The sequence below is a fragment of the Phoca vitulina genome, unplaced genomic scaffold (genome assembly GCF_004348235.1).
Source record: "Phoca vitulina isolate PV1807 unplaced genomic scaffold, GSC_HSeal_1.0 scaffold46, whole genome shotgun sequence".
Taxonomy (NCBI): domain Eukaryota; kingdom Metazoa; phylum Chordata; class Mammalia; order Carnivora; family Phocidae; genus Phoca; species Phoca vitulina.
Genome location: NW_022589749.1, coordinates 801,966 through 821,391, shown reverse-complemented (window position 1 = coordinate 821,391; position 19,426 = coordinate 801,966). Strand labels below are relative to the sequence as shown.

The 19,426-nt window shown below is 58.7% G+C and overlaps 2 protein-coding genes across 6 annotated transcripts in view; one reads left to right on the top strand and one right to left on the bottom strand.

Annotated features, from left to right (window-relative positions):
* BICDL1 (BICD family like cargo adaptor 1) overlaps positions 1 to 897 on the top strand; it is a 93,152-nt gene extending 92,255 nt beyond the window's left edge. For all 3 annotated transcript variants that reach the window (XR_004302595.1, XM_032431282.1, XM_032431281.1), the window contains one exon: positions 12 to 897. Coding sequence is in view for 1 of the 3 variants with exons in the window: in XM_032431282.1 (XP_032287173.1) it covers positions 12 to 173 (162 nt within the window). In the remaining 2 variants the exon portion in view is untranslated. The remainder of the gene's footprint in view (positions 1 to 11) is intronic.
* Positions 898 to 942: 45 nt separating this feature from the next.
* On the bottom strand, positions 943 to 18,793 carry RAB35 (RAB35, member RAS oncogene family). 3 transcript variants are annotated; one of them, XR_004302602.1, is made up of 7 exons: positions 18,547 to 18,781; positions 12,897 to 12,947; positions 10,259 to 10,382; positions 5,914 to 6,038; positions 5,695 to 5,819; positions 2,675 to 4,424; positions 943 to 2,591 (listed from the first exon to the last, which is right to left on the bottom strand). XR_004302602.1 is itself a non-coding variant. In XM_032431418.1 (6 exons), exons 1-6 carry the CDS (start codon positions 18,596 to 18,598, stop codon positions 4,296 to 4,298), a joined length of 606 nt encoding a protein of 201 aa, XP_032287309.1. In that variant the 5' UTR covers positions 18,599 to 18,781; the 3' UTR covers positions 943 to 4,295. The 3 variants fall into 3 exon arrangements, 2 of the variants coding, with proteins under 2 accessions (XP_032287309.1, XP_032287311.1); XM_032431418.1 differs by having other exon boundaries at positions 943 to 4,424; XM_032431420.1 differs by lacking the exons at positions 943 to 2,591; positions 5,695 to 5,819 and having other exon boundaries at positions 4,318 to 4,424; positions 18,547 to 18,793.
* Between the last annotated feature and the right edge of the window lie 633 nt (positions 18,794 to 19,426).

Sequence of the window (19,426 nt, the reverse complement as noted above, 5' to 3'; positions counted from 1 at the left end):
GCCCTCCGCAGGATGACATGCACAGGGTCATTGACCGGCAGCTGATGGACACGCACCTGAAGGAACGGAGCCGGCCTGCTGCCGCCCTGTCCAGGGCCCCCGGCGCGGGGCGTGCGGACGAGCCCGGCCCCGCCGAAGGCAAGCGGCTCTTCTCATTCTTCAGGAAAATTTAGGTCGGGAGGAGTCAGGCCAGCAAGGATGGGTGGACTAGAGGTGACTGAAACGGCGTGCGTGCGAGGGCCCAGCACACCATGCTTGCACACGAGGGCTCCCCTGGGCCAGCTCCGCGGCCGCACTGCCCACCCACACTGGGGCCGAGTCGTCCAGAAGGGCCCACGCGGCCTGTGACGGCGGCCCTCGACAGAGGGACAGGTAGGAGCCCTGTCCCCACTACCAGGCCGCGTCCGGCCTGGGCTTCCCCCGGATCCGCTGTTGAGCAGGGCTCAGGCCGCCTCCAGAGCGGCCCCTCGGGCTCTGCGGTGCAGACGCATGGGGTCACAGCCCACCCTGCCCACCCCTCGGTGGCTCCCGCGTCCCACCCCAGGCACTGCTGCCCTCCTGTTTGGGAATACGGGGAACAGAAGGAATGGAGGCCATCTATGCAGGCCTCCGGAGGCTGTCGCGGCCCCCAGCGGGCCTAAGCTGCAGTGGGGGGTCGGTGGGGGGCAGCCTAGTCCTCCGGGACAGCACGCCTCGCCCCCAGTCTTTGGCCCACGGAGGAAGGGGAGGCGGCTCCTCACCCGCGTGCATGCACCTCTGCCGGGAGCACCTCTGCGGCAGGGGCCCAGCCTGCGGGGCCTGACAGGCTGCAGCTGTTCTCTTGCATTCGGCCACGATGGGCTTTACCCAGGCTTGGCTGTCACCATCCCAAGGTCAGGAGGAAGAAGGGCCCTGCCACCCCCCACCACCCCCCCATCCCCCACCCCCAGCCGCCACTGTTCTCCCTCCCTGGCCTCCACGCCTGCCGGTGTTTTCCTGGGCCCTCTGCAGGCATTAGCCAGCCAGTCCTTTCCCCTTCATGGGGCCAGAGCTGGGAGGGGATCTGCTCCTCTGCCCGCGGCCCCCTGCTCCCCTCACACATACAAGTTCTTGGCTCGGCCAAGTGAGTCCAGGCCACAGAATGGCCCCAGAGGGGTCTGCGGTCAGCCACGTCCACCTCGAGGGCAGCACTGGCACCACAGGGCGGATGCCACCAGATACTGCCGCCCAGGCCTGCAGAAGGGTGAATCCTGCAACCTGCTGCTTCTGCTCCCTCCTCGGCGGCCCTCCCCCCGCCCCCTCTGCTGAGCCCCTCACTCAGAGGCACCCCGGGCTGAGCCCGCCCGCAAGCTGCTTTACAAAGGATCATCTCCCTCCCTCACACGGGAAAGCACAGCAGGGATGAGCGGAAAGAATGTACCTATAGATATGTACATACCACAGTGCTGTAATTTTGTATGTAGCAATCATGTAAATACATGTATGGATTTTATAATATACATATTATATATAAATCTATAAAGGCATATTTTTAGAAAAACAGCGCACCACTGCTTCTTTTGAAAATAGTCTGAGAATAAAATGAATTTCTACAGAGCTTCCTGCCTCAATCATTGGGGACCTGGAGGGCTTGTCTGCTCAGAATGCAGCTTCCACTTCAGAGTCACCAGCCGCCAGCTCTGAAGGGGCAGGGGGAGGGAGTCCTTCACGCCTCTGGGAGGTCACCTTCTCTCTTGGTCCCCGGTGAGTGGATTCAGCCAGGAAGGGGCGGGGGCACCTCCCCCGGAGGGTGCAGCATCCTGTCCAGGACAGCGCTCTGGGGCCTGCCTCCACACCCGCCCTGCTTCCCGAGCCTCGGCAGGCCGTACGCAGGAACTCGGAGCCAGAGAGCGATCACTGCATCCTTCCGGCCGCGCGGAGAATAAACACGGCGCTTCCCCTGCCATCTTACCACGCGCGCTCCCGACCTCTGCGCTGAACCGGGCAGGGGAAGCTCAACCTGGACCAGCCTTTTGTGGAGAAAACAAACTTCGCTCCTGAAAGTGTCCCTGGGCCTCAACAGGCACCTGTGCTGGACTCAGACCAGGACAAACAAGAGCTGGATACCGTGGGTGGGAAGAAGGCAGGCCCACCCTGAGCACAGCTGGAGGAGAGGAAACAGACCCTGGAAGAAAATTTGGCAGCTTGAACCTTTATTTTTAGTATTTTTTTAAAAAGCATAATTAGAAACTTTCAATACAGAAATAATCCTAGCAAACCATTTAAAAGTTTTGTTGTTCGACAGGAATTTCACATCAGGTCCACCAGGACGTCAGTCCAGCCCTGTGAGCCCCCCACCCCCACCCCCCATTCATGCGTGTAACACTCAGTGGGACAGGCACACTGTCGTCACCAAAATCACCCCACCACCTGGGTCTGGACGTCCAGTTGCCAGAGCCATAGTGTCTTCTAGCCCGGGCTGGAAACTTCCAGGGCCCCTGCCCCTTATTGCTTGAATTTGCAAGCACTGCCACACTGACGTCACGTGAATGCTCAGAGTTGAGAACGCTGCCCGCCCAGGAGTCTCGAGCTCTCTGCGTCCTGCACAGGACCTCTGGTCACCCAGCACAGCCCTGAGGACGGAGACCACACTTTCGCTCCTGGCCCCACGGCCACCCTCCGCAGCCCCGCTTCCCCAGGCCCCGAGCTCCCCCACCTCGTCAGGTAGTTCCAGTGAAGGCCTGCTCCCAGAGAACCGCAGGCTTTTGGCAGTCTGGGGAAGTGGAGAGACAGGTCAGTACTGACTGAAAACCCATCAACAGTGTTAACATGGAAAATCTGCAGTGTGATCTGTGATGTGATTGTCCAATCAGGGCTTTGCCTGGAATTCGCCTAGGAAAGGAAATCTAACAAAACACATCATGGTGTTGAAATAAATTATTCCCAGGTGACGTGATCCTTTTAGGGGAAAGGTGAATGATGAAGTGTCCCGAGGGGGACAGTAATCAAGTGCAGATGACCCTGGCTTTTTCCTCCAGGGGACCACGGTCAAAGCTGGCTGGCTCCCAGCCCCGGGCTGCCATCCTTCCCAGCCGCTAACAAATCCTCCCGGTCCCGCCAGTGATCCGGGTCCGCCTGCCGGCCACCTCTCAGGCAGCGTCCCCACCGCCCAGCAGCGCCTGGCACCCACGCCTCACATCCACGGCTGCCTGGGCCGCGACGGAGACCCGGGAGCTCCGTGGAAAGCCCTGGGCCGACACAGACGAGGGCAGGAGGCCCGTTCTCCTCTCCCACCAAGAAACGGCCAGGAAGGCGAGGCCGCGCTGCCAAGACCCAGCCCCACGACGACGGGAAGCCATTCAGTTTTTCTGAAAACACTGGACCCAAAGCGGGGCGGCCACAACGTTTGCTGCTGTGCCAACCAGACCTCAGGAAGAGAAAGTGTGAGGAACTTAATTCATTTGATTTGGCTTCATCTTCTTTATGTGTTAAAATAACGCTCCTCGGTGCCCCTGCAAGCCCCCTTCCCTGCACAAACACACCCCTACCTTTCTGTTGGAACTGAAACAGGTTGGTATAAGTTAAAAGCCACGGTTTCCCTGGGGTTGTAGTTCAGAGGCATCTAGAAGGCAGGACAAGAAATCTGGTGACCAAAAGGCTAGGCCTCTAATGGGAGCCCCCAGGCCTACCTCCAGGCCGGGTTTCCCCCAGCTGCCAGAATGGTGGCCGGCGGGGGGTGGGGGGGGGAGCTGGGCCGGGAAGAGACACGACACAGGCCCCCCGAAAGAGGGGGCGACCTGACGTGCCAGGGACAGAAGGCGACAGCCTGTAGGAGAGAACACGTTATGAGGAAGGCCCGCTCCACCAGCCCAGGTTGGCTAAAGGTGTGGCTAGAACTCGAGCCTGTCTCCTCAGGAAGCCACCGGCCAGAAGATGGGATGGGGAGGGGTGCGGACGGGAGGGTCTACTGCAGCGGGCTGGCGTGAAGGAGGCAAAAGCCAGAGCAGGACGAGGGTGACGAGGGTGACGCGGCTGGTTAAAGCAATACACGTATGTACACACTCTGGCTCCTCAGTCCGCTCGGCTGGCCGCGGCCTCGCCAGGCCCAGGTGCCCGGGCCGGGGGCACCAGAAGGGAAGGGCAGGTCGTCCGACACCTTCTTGGCACTCACGGGGGGAGGGGAGGAAGTGCCGATGGCGCCTCCCGATACAAAAACGGGGAGAGAATTCTTTAAATAACGGCACGAAGCTGCGACTGTCCCCGAGGAGCCCCGCGGGCCGCGGGCGGGGAGCAGGCACAGCGCAGTCTCTGCGGGGGGCCGGGGGGGCCGGGGGGGCCTAGCAGCAGCGCTTCTTCCGTTTACTGTTCTTCGTGAGCTTCACCACGTCGTTCTGTTGCTGCTGCTGCTGCTTGGCTAGGTTGTCCTTCTTTGCTCGGAGGACCAGCTCTGTGATGCAGTTGAACATCTGTGAGGACGAAGGAGGCGGGGTGGGCCTCAGACCCGGTGCCCAGGCCCCGCTCCCCATCTGCTCTTCCTACCCTCAGGGCTTTCTGTACACACGGCCCCAGACCCTTTCCAAAAGGAGCTGGTCAGTTCTAAAGGTCAAAAAGGAACAACATCAAAGCCCCATGAGCTGTGTCTTGGGGAAATCAATCTCAGGGATTTTCCAGCCTTTCTTTTAAAAAGAGAGAAAGAACCTCTCCAGCTGGAATCCGGACAAGACGAAGGCGCCCCAGCTCCAGTGACGGGCCAGAGGGACCCAGAGCCTGCCCACTCCAGGCCCCCAAGATGTCCCTGTGGTGCCAGGACCCAGTGGAACTCCACCTGCCAACCCACATCCTCTCCTCCACTCTGCCAGGAAAGGTATCAAGCACCTGACATAATTTGCTTCACTTACTCCTCACAAGCCAGGAGGCAGGGACCCTCACCCCACCCCGATCTACAGAAGGAACAGGTGCAACCTAGAGAGCTTAAGTCACCGCCCAAGGTCACACAGAAAGGCCCGTCGTGTGATCCCAGGCTGACTCGGAGGCACCCGGGCTCCCTGCCACTGTGCATCGGGTGTCCAGGATGCAGTGGGGGATCCTGGCTTCCCTGGGTCTCCAGGTTCCACACACTGTGGGGCAGGACTCACCTAAAGCTACGAGCATGGCCTGCCTGGGCTTGTGGCAAAAGGTCCCACTTTTCTCCCACAGGCTCACAACCACCTCCCAGCAGGCCTAGCAGAAGGGAAGCTGCCCCCGGGCCAGAAGCTCAGCTGCTCTGCGGGGGACCTGTCTCCCCAGCAGCCTCTGGGGGACTCGCAGCAGGTGCCCACCCGAACTCTGGAGGCCACAGGGAGGCAACCAGGTGTCTGCAAGGAAGCCAAGGCCCCAAGGAAAGCCTTGAGAGCAGGAAGAGGTAATGGGTGGGGCCAGGGAGGGCAGTGAGGCTGACGACTGAGCGGGAACCCCGCGTGGCTGGGCTCAGGGTGACTCGGCCTCTTACAAGTTGAGTGACAGTCCTCAACTTGGAACCTCAGGTCAGAGGACTGTTGAGATATGAGCTAACACCTACAAAAGGCCCAGCACGATGCCTGGCACCCAGTAGGCCCCGAGGAACGGCAGTTACTAGGAGGTTTTCTGTCTGCCACCTGGGTACTCTGGGCAGGTTAGACGTGCAGAGAAGAGGACTGTGGCGGTGGGCAGAGCTGGGCCCCACTCCCTCCCCTGCCCCCACTCGGGCCCAGGCCTCACCTCCTCCACATTGACATTCTCCTTGGCGCTGGTCTCAAACAACTGGATCCCCATCTGCCCTGCGAATTTGTAGGCATCTTCTGTTTCCACCACCTTCCGCTCAGGGTCGTCATTCTTATTCCCCACTTCAAGGCAAAGCAAAGTCAGCCCAGCCCTGCAGGAGCACCCCCCCAGCCACCCCCCAGGCCACTGTCCCCACCCCGGTGGGTCCAGCCTCACCTAATATTCGGCACACATCATCACAGTTTTGGTTGATTTCATGAAGCCACCGCTTAACATTGACAAAGGACTCTGCACTGGTGACGTCATAAACCACGATGACCCCGTGGGTCCCCCGATAATACCTGTAGGGTCAGGATCTGTGTCAGAGCTTCAACCTAGACAAGAGCGGCGCCTTCACTAAGACCAAGCCTGCCCGTGTCCGGACAGCGGCCAGGGAGATGGTGATGGGGCACATGCTCTCCTGCTAGACTCCCAGCATCTCCTCTCCGTGTGACCCCGGCTGGACATCCGGGAACCGTGCGCCAGCCAGGATGCTCAGCAGCACCGTTGCTCACGCTTGTCCCCAAGGCACCAGTGAAGAGGGAGCAGCCCTGAGGTGGCCGGTCAAGTTGTTCGAGTCTGCCACTAGCCTGAACCTTCTTTGAAGTTCTTGTTTTAGGTTTAAAATGCAAGTAATTTTTGTATTTGATGCCCTATTATCACTGTCCTTGTTTTAACATTCAAAGACTTTCTCTCTTCAAATCTCTTAGTAAAATGCCATTCCAAGAAGACACACCGTTTGGGAAGCCCCGCCCACGTCTCATTCACCCCGCTGGGGGCAGGTGGGCACCTCCCTTCCGCCACTCTGGGCTCGTCTGTGCTGGTGGCAGAGAGCGCGTGGAGACGGTGTGGGCACCCGGGCACAGCGGGAAGAAGGTGTCCCAGAGGTGCCACCATCCAAACGTGCAGACCCTATGGCCTGAGATCAGCCAGAAGCTCTGGAAGGCAGGAGGATGGAGGACATGGACCGCACACACCACCCCCCAACCCCGGCTTATCACAGCCTGAGCACTCGGTCCTCAGCCTGGCGCCAGAGCCTTAGGGGGATGGGGACGTTCTCACGACCGGCTCAGCGGCGCTCTGGCCAACCCTTCACTTGCTAGGCCCAGTTGCAGGACAAAGGCTACCCTGGCGCCATCTCTGAAAGGATGTGGGACCCCGGGACGGTTAGGGCAGGCACCTCGGCGCACCTCCTTCCTCAACTGTAAGATGGTACCTGCTCTTGGGACGGCTGCGAGGAATAAAGGAGAGAACTGAGGTTTCCACAAGGGCCAGTCAGTAGTCAGCAGTCAAGGAATGGTGGCTCCTCACTATTAATATTCCTTCAGTGACAAGCTGGGGCCCCTGACCCAGGTGGAAGAAAACCGAGGGACAGCGTGCAAGGCAGCGGGTGACCCGCTCTCCCGAGCTGGCTCCCAGGGCTGCGAGCAGAAGCAGTCTGTGCGGTGCCCCCGGGTCTAGCCCAGCTGGTCTCCCCTACCCCGTCTCTGCCCCCCTCGGAAACCTGCTGGGGGCTCCCGGGGGCTTCGTTCTGCCACAGCTTTGCCTTCCAGGGACGCGGTGTCCCTGCCCTGGGGAGGCCGAACCGTGAAGCCGGGCAGGCGCCGGGCCCTCAGGACCAGTCTCGGCCGTGCCCCAGCAGCTGCTGCTGGGAGCGCCAGGTCCTCACCCAACTGGGCAGGAGTGCGCGCCAGGGCCAGGGCGACAGACGACTGTCCCCGGCCAGCAAAGGCAGTGCGAGCGAGGAACACACGTCCAAGCTCTCCTGCGTTCAAGACTACTGAAATGCCAAGAAATGCCGAAAGGGCGAGAACTAGTCTGAGGACGAGATCGGGGCTCAGAGCTCTGAGGAGGGGGAACCAGTGCTTCTGGACCTCCTGTCACCACCGCCACCAGTAATGACACCCACTCACCCCTGCTCAGCTCTGTGCCCGGCACGGCGCCCAACACTTCATATCCACTGCCCTATTAATCTTTGCAGCGACCCAGTATGACAGACACGAGTGCCGCCATTTTACCAGGGAGGCCACGAGGCCACGGGGAATGACCTGCTGAAGTCAGAGCGTCTGGGTCGGACTCCCGGGCCAGGGCCAGGGATCAAAGGGGCTTCCCTTCCTCACCATCCAGCAGCTCGTTACTCACTCCTCCCCGACCTGCACCCCAGCCGCGCCTCCCGGGGTCAGCAAACCCCAGCCTGAGAGACAGAAGAAACAGGGTGACCACAGGGCTCCTGGTCAGGCTGACAGGATGCAGTTGTAGTTTCTCTCTTAATGCCCTGAGTCAGGAGAGGCCACACTGCCACAGCCTGCCCGCCGCAGTCCCCAAGAACACCCCTGAACTCTCCCGAGGCTCCCTTCTTCTCCAACCACCCTGGCAGCACGTGGAGTCTTTCCGTGCCCCCAACCCACCCCCACCCGGCATGGCGTGTGCGGGGGACCGCACCACGGAGCTGCCTCGGCTTCTCCAACACAGGCAAGATGGCCAGCAGGGGCTGAGCCCGGGGTCCCCGGCCACCGCTGTGCAGCACTGCCCCTTCTCGAGCACCCCGGAACCACCACATGTTGCCCTCCGGTAGCTGAGCTACTCCAGGGTCCCCAACAGATCGAAGGAGGCGGTTCACCCTCTTCCACCCTGACCTGAAAGGAGCTGACCTCGAGGTGGCCACGACTCCTCTGCACCCCAGCCCACTGCCCTGCCCAAAGCCCTTCTCACGGCCACGGGCCCAGTGTTCTCGGCCACCCTCAATTCCCTGAGCGGTTTTAGCCCACAGGAGACACCGGAGCATCTCCTCAGCCCCAGGCCCTCAGGTGGGGCCAGCAGAGAGCAGGGCCGTGGACGGAGCCAGAAGGCAAGAGCTTTGGCATCAAACGGGCCTCAATTCAACTCCTAACTAACCAAACTAAGTCACTTTACCCTCTCTGGGCCTCAATTTTCTCATCCATAAAATGGAAAGAATCACAGGACTCTTTATTTGGGATTAAGTGAAACAAATACAGTAAAATCCTTAGCAATGGTGCCAGCTCAGAGTAAGGACATCTGGGGTCAATGCCCTGACCTCCTGACCTGGACAAGCAGTGTTGTTCAGGTCTGGATGCTTGGGCTGCCCGTGCCATCCATCCTACCCCAAGGAGCCTCTGACCCAGCCGCCCTCCTTAAGGCCTTGCTGGCAACTGCTAAGACACAAGGGGACTCAGGCAGCTCATCAGCAAGTAGTCACAGAGAGCTGCAGCGGGTGGCGCCCAGGCCTGGTGACAGAAGCCCCTCCTGCTCAGGGGCTGCTCGGGCTCCAGCCCCTCGAACCAGGGCAGCCCACCCACTGGCCTAGCCCCTCTGCCTGCCTGGCCAGCACCCCCGAGAGTCCCCCCATGACACTCCCAGCCACCACCGTGGGGGCTTTTCACCCCTGAGCATCCCACCGCTCCCAAGACCCTGAGGAGCCTCCAGATGAGTGGGCAGCCTGGGGTCTGTCCCATTTCCATGCCGAAGGGAAGAAAGGGATCTCTGGCCAGAAAAACTCACACACTTTCCCAAGAGCCCCCAGGCACACAGGAACTTCTGGGGGAGGCAACGGAGAGGCCTACCAAAGCAGCAACTACTGCAGGCCAGACCCCAGCTCCTCCTCCGCACACGTCACGGTGTGCAGCTCAGGCTCGGCCACCCACTGGGAGCAGGATCGCTCAGAAGTTCCCTCATCTGGAACGTACCGACGGCAGCGAGCGCAACCAGATCGTCCGGGGGAAGCCCAAGCACAGAGCACCTGGCACGGGGGACTCAGCATTAAAGCCAATCCTAAGGAGAAACCCTCTGGGAAACTGAAGCACAGAGAGTTTAGGCAGCTTGCCCAAGGTCACACAGTAGAACAGAAATATAAATTCCGAACTATCTGTCTTCAAAGCCCTGCTCCTTCCTGGAAGCTTTTCTACTAACAGCTCAAGAACCAAGAGCCCCTCCACAGGTCCACAGGACTCCTGCCGTCCGGGGCCCCGGCTGGGTCCCCCCCTGTACAGCGAAGGACCACAAAGGTGCTGCAGCTGCAAAGGAGGGCGGCCCACTGGGTGAACCCGGCTCCCGGTAAACGGCTTTGGGGAGGCAGAGGAGAGGCCTCCCGAGGGCCTCCTGCATGCCCATGCTCCTTCCGGGCCTCTCAAAAGAGGGAAGCCTCCTCCCAAGTCGGGGTGGGTGACGGGAGCGTGCACGGCCGGCCGAGTAAGAGTCACTCACTCACTGAGTGACCACCTAGGGAGCCACACCCCTGTTCTCCCATTTCACATCCCGAGGAACTGAAGGCCAGAGGACGAGCTGGCTGACTCGTACTGTCCTGAGAGCCCCCAGGGCCAGGGCCCCCAGCCAGCGGCGCCCGTGGGCACGTAGCCCACCTCGTCACCTCCTCCTCTAGCGTGACAGCAGCCACTGTGGCCAGCAAGGAGCCCACCCCATGACCTCTCTGTGACTCGGGACACCCGACGCCGATCCAAATGCAGGTGGCGAGGGGGGAGAACGGGAGGAGGCCAGCCTGACTCACGTGGAGGTGATGGTGCGGAAGCGCTCCTGCCCGGCCGTGTCCCAGATCTGCAGCTTCACTTTCTCCCCGTTGATCTCCACGGTCCGAATCTTGAAATCCACTCCGATCGTGGTGATGTAGCTGCCTGCACACACACGCACGTTAGCCAGGCCCGCGGGGCGCCCCCGTCGGGCCGCGTCCTCACCCACACAGGGGACCCCGGCCTCCACAATCCCTCCCTGCTGGCTCTTTGTGCCCAGCAAGTTCGAGGTCCCGGGGACACAGCCCTGAACAAGAAAGATAAGGTCCTCACCCCGATGGAGCCCTCAGTGGTGGAAGGCAAGAGACAGGACACAATGAAACAGTGACAAAGACCACAATTTCAGGAGGAGCACCACAGAGGAAATTAAACCAGGATGAGACCGGGGAGGGGCCAGGCTCCTTGCATTATAAGGGCCGGCCTGAGCGTGCCGGGGGACCCAGGACACACTCTGGGTTTTTTTTCCTGTGCTATTCCCAACACTGTAAATGACCCACAACATTAACTTCCTAACACAAGTCACGACCTGCATTTTGGAAAACACTGCTCCAGGCAGAGGAGACAGTAGCAAAAACAGCAATGGGGGAGGGGGGGTCACGTGAGGTCGGGCACGCAGTGGGAGGCAGGTAGGGGGACCGGAGGCCAGGTCTCAGGCCTTTGTGCCATTTCCACGAGCTTGGACTTTCTCCGGTGTGTGGCAGGGCGGCACTGAAGGGTCTGAATCAGAGCCTGAGCCGCATTGTAAGCAGTTCATTCAGGCATCTGTGTGAAAGATGGAGTTGAAGAGAAAATCTAGCCAATGCCCTAGTCCCGCCCAGGCTGACAAACAGCACACGTTCACGCTCTGTTTGGGGCTGACTGTGTAACGCGGCGCTGCAGACAAGACCCACACACACCCAACTATATGGTGCGTATAGGAGGGGTCAAAGTTCAGGGTGGAGCCGTGATCAAGGACGACTTTGGGGAGGAAGTCACACTTGGGCCTTGCTCAAAGAACAGGCACCATTTCCAAGGCGAGAGAAGGTGGGGGGCAGAGCGACCAGTGTCTCGCCGGTGGAGCCCTGGGATGCTGCTCAACATCCTTACACGCAGAGCAGCCCCCTCCCCTCCCCGGGAAGCACAGGGCCCCAGTGTCGATGGTGCCGAGCTGGAGAAACCCCGGTATAAACTCTGCTCACACGAGAAGGCTGCTGATGTTTGCCACCCCAGGAAAGAGCCGGCCAGAGACCCCGTATGGGCAAGATCAACTTGGCCGTCGGGTATGGGATAGGCAGAAGCTGCCGTGACGCTTCGGGCAGAACCAACGGGGCTCTCGACTAAGATGCTGGGGGTAGAAACGGAAAGGAGACACTGCCCGGGAGACCCTGGGCGGAGAGCAAGAGGGACACAAGGAAGAGCAGTGCTCCTGAGCCTGGGAAGCTGCCGGTAGGTACCATCCCTGAATGGAACAGAACAGCAACAACGCCAGGCTGCTCCTTCTGGAGGGATTCCTTAGTCCAGGCACTAGGACTCGGGGCATCTCGGGTAATCCTCGCAATCACCCTATGCGAGAGGAACGCCGAGTGGTCCCGTTTCACAGATGGGCTGAGACTTAAGTGGTGCCCAAGGGCACACACGGGGCAGACCACTCTTCCCGACATCACACCAGCAGGGGTGCCGCAGGGCTACTGTCGGGCGAAACCCAATTCTCTACCAAGAGGGAAGTGTTCACCACGTAATCACTTCCTAATTATAGCTTGCTGCTCAACCACAGCACACGAATTCCGATGACAGAGTCATGTTCAGTCCTTGATCAGAGAGGCCAAGCCAACCAGAAGCCTCTGCAATGAACCTGACATATTCAACAAACAAAAACATGTCCAACTTCACCAGCTATCAGGAAAATACACATTTCAGTGATGTCACTTTCTGCCTATTAGCTTAACAAAAATGAAGACTAAGATGCAGCACTAATCAGAGTTGACAAGGGGCACTTTTGACCCCTTTAGTGGGAGTGTCACTTAGCACAGCTTCTTTGAAAGGCAAGATGGCAGTTTCAAAAGCCTATACCCCGACCTAGTAACTCCACTTCTATACAAGGATAAACATACGATGCATCCGAAGTAATGCATCACTTAAAATAGAAGCATCCAGAAAGCACGCACATATCAAGAGCACTGCTAATGAATGATGTAGATCCATGCACAGCTCAGGAAAATCCACAGCCATTCAGAAGAACCAGGGGTCTGCTAGAGATGGGCAAGGATGGTCCTTGATATTCCGAGGGGAAGGCCAGTTGCCAAACCATCACATGTAAAGTTGAAAAAAGTCAGGAAGACACACACCATGCTGAACAGAGGCTCCCAGGGCACCAGAGTAGGGGCAGGTGAAGGGACAGCTTTTATTCTTCACCTCGTTGAGTCTGCCTGTTTGACATTTTATATAGGCATGTACTAACTTGTAATACTTAACTTTTTTTTTTCCTCCCTTAAATGCTGGGGCACAAAAAGTCTCTGGGTAGAAAAGGGATGGGCTTACAAAAGGACTTTTTGAACCAGACAGACCTTAGGCAAAGGCCTGGCCAGGTAAAGGGATCTCAAACCCAGACTACTCCAGCAGCATCCCAGGGGGCACACTCACCTGAGAAAGTGTTGTCGGCAAAACGTAACAGTAAACTGCTCTTGCCCACACCTGCAGGAGAGAAAGCAGGAGATGAGAGGGCGCATGGGTCCCTCCCTCTAACCCAGTCCTTCAGGGAGATGGCACCCAAATGCTAACTCTTAAGAAGCTCAGCAGACCCATCTCCCACCTCAGTGCTGCTTTTTATCTCCCTGACTGGCCGGCCACACACCAAGAACATCTCTCCCACTCAATGTCTGACCTCTTCCTCTGTCCTGGTGTGAGAGAAGCTGCCCCAAGTCCCGTGGGGAGATGAGAAAGGGGCTTGTGCCCAGGCCCTGTGCTGATGAGACCAGAGGAAGATACCAGACAAGAGAAATAAAGCAGGGGGAAGGTCAGCCAAATGATCTGGGCCCCAAAGTGTGTCTGAAACACACGGTCCCTAGAAAAGTATACACCGTGTGTGGAGCTTCAGTTTGTGCACAGCATGAGATGAGGAATTGTGAACCCGGAAGAGACCCTTGAGATCATCAAGGCCATTTCACAGGTGAGAAAACTGAGGCCCAGACAACACGAACCAACTGCCAACCATCCTCCCCCTGCTGATGTCACTGCCGGCTGGATCGGTGAGGAGGGGGTGTCTGCCTTACACCTGTCAGCCCAAGAGCTCACACATGCTCAGACCATTTCACTTAGCACGGCAGCCCCTAACGTACTTGTCCCAAGAACAAGCAGAACCCCATAAGCCTGGCTTCCCTTTACCTCAAAAGGAGCAGCTCTAGCCTGTGCACCTGCCCTGTCTCCCCCGCCCCATCCCCTACCCCTGCCAAGCCTAAGGCCGACTGGGTGAACCAACCCCAGAAGGAAAGAATCGGCACACACAGAGCTGTGTGTGTGACGGGCACCTGGATGCCCCTGTCACTCCAGCTATGTCTCTCAAGAGGAGGCACCTGAGGCTGCGGGAAGCTAAGCAGCTGGCCTTCGGGGCCTCCGCAGGGAAGCGCGGGGCTGAGACGGGAATCCGGGGCTGTCTGCTCCGGGGCTCTAGCGCTCTCTCCAACACATACCGCCAGGGCAGTCTTCCTGCGTCTGGCTCCGAAAGTGGAACAAAAAGACCCCAAAGGGGCCTCTGCATCTGACTCCTGTTAGATTTCCAGCAGCCTGCTAGACGGGAGGAGATTTCCACTAGGGTCTCAAGTGCCCCCAAGCTAAGTGCAAATGTGTGGGGAGGGGCCCACAGGCGTCCAGCAGAGCCTAAGAGGGCGCTGCCTCCGCCCCCCTCCCATGCAGTTTCTCGAAACCTAACCAACCCCAGACAACCTCTCTGGCCAGTCCTCTCTGATGCTCTCTTCTGGGGACTCCTCCAATGAATGAGTGGTCCGGAGATACCCAGAACTTGTTTCATGGAGTGAACCTGGGGCTTGCCTTCCCAAAGACAGGGGCGCGGCTCTGAGCAGACGGGTGCTGCACCCACGGTACCTGTGCTCAGCCCCCCGTGCCCGCAGGGCTCTTGCTCAGAGCCACTTCCTCAGCGCCGCTTCTGCGAGGCTTCCTGCTGAGCCCAAGGAGAGCCCAAGCCCTGGGCTGGGTCCCCACGGCGCTCTGCCTGGCGCCGACACTCCATCAGGCCTGCGGGCTCCTTGGCTTCCTCCTGGAGCCTTCTGGGCCCGCTTACTCAGCTAAAAGCTGTGTCTGGGCCACTAGCTGTGAGTTCCTCTAGGAAGGAGATCTTGCCTCCCCTGCCCTGGATATTTACCGCGCTGGAAGCTGGGCCCAGCACTTAGTCGACACCAACAAAGCATGGCTTAATGAATTTAGGGCCAAACAAACGCCAATCGCACTGACAGCTATACCATCGAATGCTCTGACCGCAGCATTCACAGAAGCCAAAGCAGTGGTTTTCAAACTTTCAGGGGGCAGCAGAATCCTTCTTTAAAATTAAATTTTGGGCGCCTGGGTGGCTCAGTTGGTTAAGCGACTGCCTTCGGCTCAGGTCATGATCCTGGAGTCCCTGGATCGAGTCCCGCATCGGGCTCCCTGCTCGGCAGGGAGCCTGCTTCTCCCTCTGACCCTCCCCCCTCTCATGTGCTCTCTCTCTCTCTCATTCTCTCTGTCTCAAATAAATAAATAAAATCTTTAAAAAAATAAAATTAAATTAAATTAAAATAAATAAATAAAATAAAATAAAATTTTATCTGGATCCCATATATCTAAAACAGGTGGGGGGGGGGGGCCTGGGTGGCTCAGTCAGTTAAGCATCTGACCCTTGGTTCCAGCTCAGGTGAGATCGTGACCCCTCGTCGGGCTCTGCGCTGGGCGTGCAGCCTGCTTAGGATTCTCTCTCCCTCTCTGCCTCGGCCCCTCCCTCCCCACCGATTGCTCTCTCTCTAAAAAAAAAATTAAAAAATACAAGAGGTAAGGGGGAGTTGCTCTCTCTGCAAGAAGCAAGGAAGCAGCAGTGTGCCCTCCGGCTTGGCCTCTCCGAGTCCCCTGCACTCACCCCGCTGCTCTGCAGAGCCGCTGAAAACTGCCTGCAGAACGACCACTACCGTCACCACGTAACTGCTGCTCTGGGCCTGACACCGAGCTCCGGCACTGCTCTCTCTTCCCTTTGAACGGAAGAGAAACCCGCCCTGAGAAATGACCTCTCCTAAATATCCCTGGAAGAGGCCTCCTCGGGAAAACACGCTGCTTCCATTCATCCCACAGCACTGGCCTAAGGGAGGAAGTGATAGGTACCAATCTACCTTCGCCACGGCTGAAGTCAAGGGCTTCCCAAGGGCCGCACCCGGCACGAAACCCAACCAGTCCTGCCCCATCACCTCCTACCCTGCGAAGACCACAGGCAGCCAGGAGACCGATTTATTCGGCAAACACCGCACATGCCTCTCAGCCCTCACCGCTCTCCCCTGCTCCCTGCCTCTTGGCCTACACAGATGCTCTGGTCCTCAAAAAGCCCCCACAGAAGTCCCCACCCTCAGCCCTGCTCCTCCCTTGGGCTATAGTTAGTTCCCTCACTCGTCTGGGCTTCAGTTCTGGACTGTTGAAGACCCTTAGACCTTCAAGTAAAGCGTTCGCAGTTTTAATCCTGGCTCAGTCACCCACTCACTGCACGACCTCAGGCAAGTCACTTCCTCTCTCTGAGCCTCAGCTCACTCATCTGTAAAGTAAAAGGCTTTAACTGGTTCTCTGATGGCCACTCCAGCCTCCAGGTTCTAAGAATGAGGATGGCTGGCCCCACAGTTCAGATGAAATGCTGTGACACTTCTGAGCCGATCAGAAGAACGTAAGAGAAAGTGTAGAACCTGAGCCATAAAGAAGAGCTGCAGAGCTGAGGGAATGTATCCCAGAAGCGTATACGATGTGGCAGAGTGGGAAGAACTCTACATTTATAAAGAAAGAAGCGAACATTCATTGAGGGCCCGCCAGGCCTGACACCAGCTGCTCACGCATAGCACCGACGTGCATTAACTCCTGGCTTTGCCTGTGACGAGCTGTGTGACTTCGGGCAAGTCAGTCAGCGCCTCTGAGCCTTAGTTTCCTTATGTGGCAAATCACACAGGCAGCAGGTGAGAACCAGATGAAAGCGTCTGTGAAATCATTTGAAAAACCCTAAGAAAGCCTCCCCATAAGGTGCCGGTCCCGGGCGGTGCCTGACGTTCTCCCTCAGTTGCCACGCTCAGTCTGAACTTCCGTCTCCCAGGCTCAGAAGGGTCCAGCTTTGACCCCTGGACCTGAGGTAGTTCTACAAGCTCAGACTGAACTAGGAGCCAGCCACATAACTTAGCGAGTCTGCTCCCACACCTGACTTCTGGGTGAAAAATCAACACACCAAGCAAAATGGACTGTGAGAAAGGGGGCCAGAACCATCCCCTGGGTTTTACAGAGAAAAGCCATCAAGCTGCATCTTCTTGCAGAATTTATGCTTTTCATTTTTGGGTATCAACACACAAGCCCTAGAGGGATAAGGACCCCTGACCGTGGTGGGCTTACTTTAACTCCAAAAGGAGAGAAATTACTCTGGTGTCAGCCCCTGAGAACGAAGGCCGGGGCTGAAATCAAATCCTGTAAAGGCGGAAAGCCTCAGGACCCTAGGGAATAACCAGAGTCCATCTCCAAGGGTGAGTCTACACAGCTCATCTGGTTTTCTCTCATTCAAACCACAACGAATCCATCCTCCACCCATCTAACTCCTTCCTTGACCACAGCTACTCTGCATCTCCCTTGTTGGCCTTAACTTTTCCCCTTACCTCTCCCTTCCACCAGTAACCACAGAAACCTCAGCCATCCTTCACCGGATCCAAACCACCAACCACACCCCAATCTAACTTCACAGTGAGATCAAAACCCACTCACTTCCATGGCCAGCTATGGCCCAGTGTCACCCAACACTCTTCCATCAATGTCCTACAACCCCTTTGATTTGCTCCCCTTTCCTTAACAACCCATGGGCTCTACCACCAACCTGGCCTCTGCCTTCAGTCATATGACGACCTTGCCCACACTCAACTCAGGTCTGGTCTATAAACCTGGCATGCTCCCAAGCCTCCTTCCCCATCATATAATCCCAGCACCTCAGCTATGCTCCCATAAACCCCCCAGGGCCTGCCTCCCTGACCTCTTGGTCACCCCATAAACCTGCTTACCTGCCACACTACAAACACCTCTAAAACCCTCCACCCTTTCCCAGAAACCAACCTGTCTTTTCTAGGAACTTAACATTGATTCATTCATTCAACAAATGTGTTTTAGGCACCTACTGGTTGCAAGGCAGTAGGAGGAGATGCCGCGCACGGAGCTAGGAGCTCTCCAAGAGTGTATACGTGGTCAGAGCCCTTTGCAGTATTGGCTGACCCAACTCCAGTGCCCACCCAGTATACAGTATGTAGCAGCAAACACGTACTGAGCACTCTCTCCGTGCAGGCACTGTTCACAACACTATGTGTGCATTATCTCACTGAATACTCACTCAGCCCTGCGACGCAGATTCTACTATCAGCTCCATTTTACAGATGGGGAAACGGAACCATACAGATAATAATTCAGCAGGCGTGTGCCAGGCCCTGTGCGAGACCATCCCATGAGACAGGTTCTGGGATTATCCCCAGTTTACAGAGGAAGAAACTGAGGCTTACAAAGGGCACTAACAATCACATCAATAGCTAGCATCTACCCAGGGCTGACTTTACGCCAGGCTCCGCGCTAAGCACTTTCCCAGCTTTATCTCATCAAATAGTCAACCACCCAGCGAGGCAAGTCCCCACTTCACAGATGAGGGAACTGAGGCTCACAAAGGCGAAACAACTTGCCCAAGGTCACAGAGTGAGGAAGCTGGTAGTCCCAGAACTCGAACCCGGGTCTCTCCAACTCCATGCATCGCGCGACTTGACCAAGGTCACACGTGAGGCAGGGGCAGGCGCGGCGAGAGAACCGGGAGCCCCAGCCCCGACCCCCGTGCGCCCCGCGCGCCCATCCCCTCCGCTCCGAAGCCGGGTGCCCCAACCTCACCTCGAGGCCGCCCGCAGCCCCTCGGCGCGCCCCTAGGGCCGGCGGCCGCCGGGCAGCCCCGCCCCGCGCGGGCCAGCACCTCCCCGCCCGCCTGCCCGCCCCGAGGCCCCCGCGGGCCGCGCCCGGCAGGGCCCACGCCGCCTCCGGCCGCCGCGGCCCTCACCGCTGTCGCCGATGATGAGCAGCTTGAAGAGGTGGTCGTAGTCCCGGGCCATGGCGGGCGGGGGAGGCGCGCGCGGGCGGGCGGGGTCGGTGCTGGCCTCGCGATCCGCAGCTCCCTCCGGGCTGCTTCGGCAGCGGCGGATCCACTTCCCGAACAAACAGCCGGAACTGACAGAAACACCTCCCTCCTCTCCCCCTCCCCCTCCTCCTCCTCCTCCTCCTCCTCTTCAGCAGCCGCCGCCGCTGCCGCCACCTCCCTCCTTCCCGCCCCGCCCCGCCAGTGCGCAGGCGCAGCGTTTGACACCGCCTTTGCGCAGCCGCAGCCGCGGCCAACCGCGCCCTCTCCGCGCTCGCGCACCGCGCAGGCGCCCTGGCGGAGGCCCGCGGGCGCGGGCTTGCCTTCCCTGCGTCTCGTCGGCGAACGTCGCCGCAGTCGCGCGCGGCCCTGGGGGCTCGGAGAACCGGGGTGCTGTGGAGCCTTGAAGGACGCCGAGAGCGCCGGAGAAACTCGGCCGTGGCCCGGGACAGACTGGCTCCTTCATCTTCGAGAGCCGCAGGCGCTGCGGAGACGGAAAGAGCGGCACGCAGTGACCTTGGAGGCGGGGCTTACGCCGAGCTCCCGGTTTCTCGAGACCCGGGACCCGGACACTCCGCCCCCTTCCGCACGGACGCCGCCTCCGGGGTGCTGGTCCCGGGCCTGCGGACTGGACGCCCAGGCGGTCGCTGGCTGCCCGGTTTTGAGGGACACGAGTTGCCTGCGGAGCGGAGCGTGAGAGGAGTGTGGCCTTTGAATCACCACTAGCCCCGTGACCCCATGGAGCCTGGGTTGCCTCCTTGGTAAAATGCGGAGGGCAGTTCCAGAGTCAGTCCCGTCCACCTTG

Bases quoted from the DNA above. Each gene is read 5' to 3' on its own strand.
- RAB35 (XM_032431418.1), bottom strand. From the start codon at position 18,598: ATGGCCCGGGACTACGACCACCTCTTCAAGCTGCTCATCATCGGCGAC. The intron at 12,948-18,546 runs GTGAGGGCCGCG...TCTCTCCTGCAG, and splicing joins GCTCATCATCGGCGACAGCG to GTGTGGGCAAGAGCAGTTTA. The intron at 6,039-10,258 runs GTGAGTCAGGCT...CTGACCCTACAG, and splicing joins TTCCGCACCATCACCTCCAC to GTATTATCGGGGGACCCACG.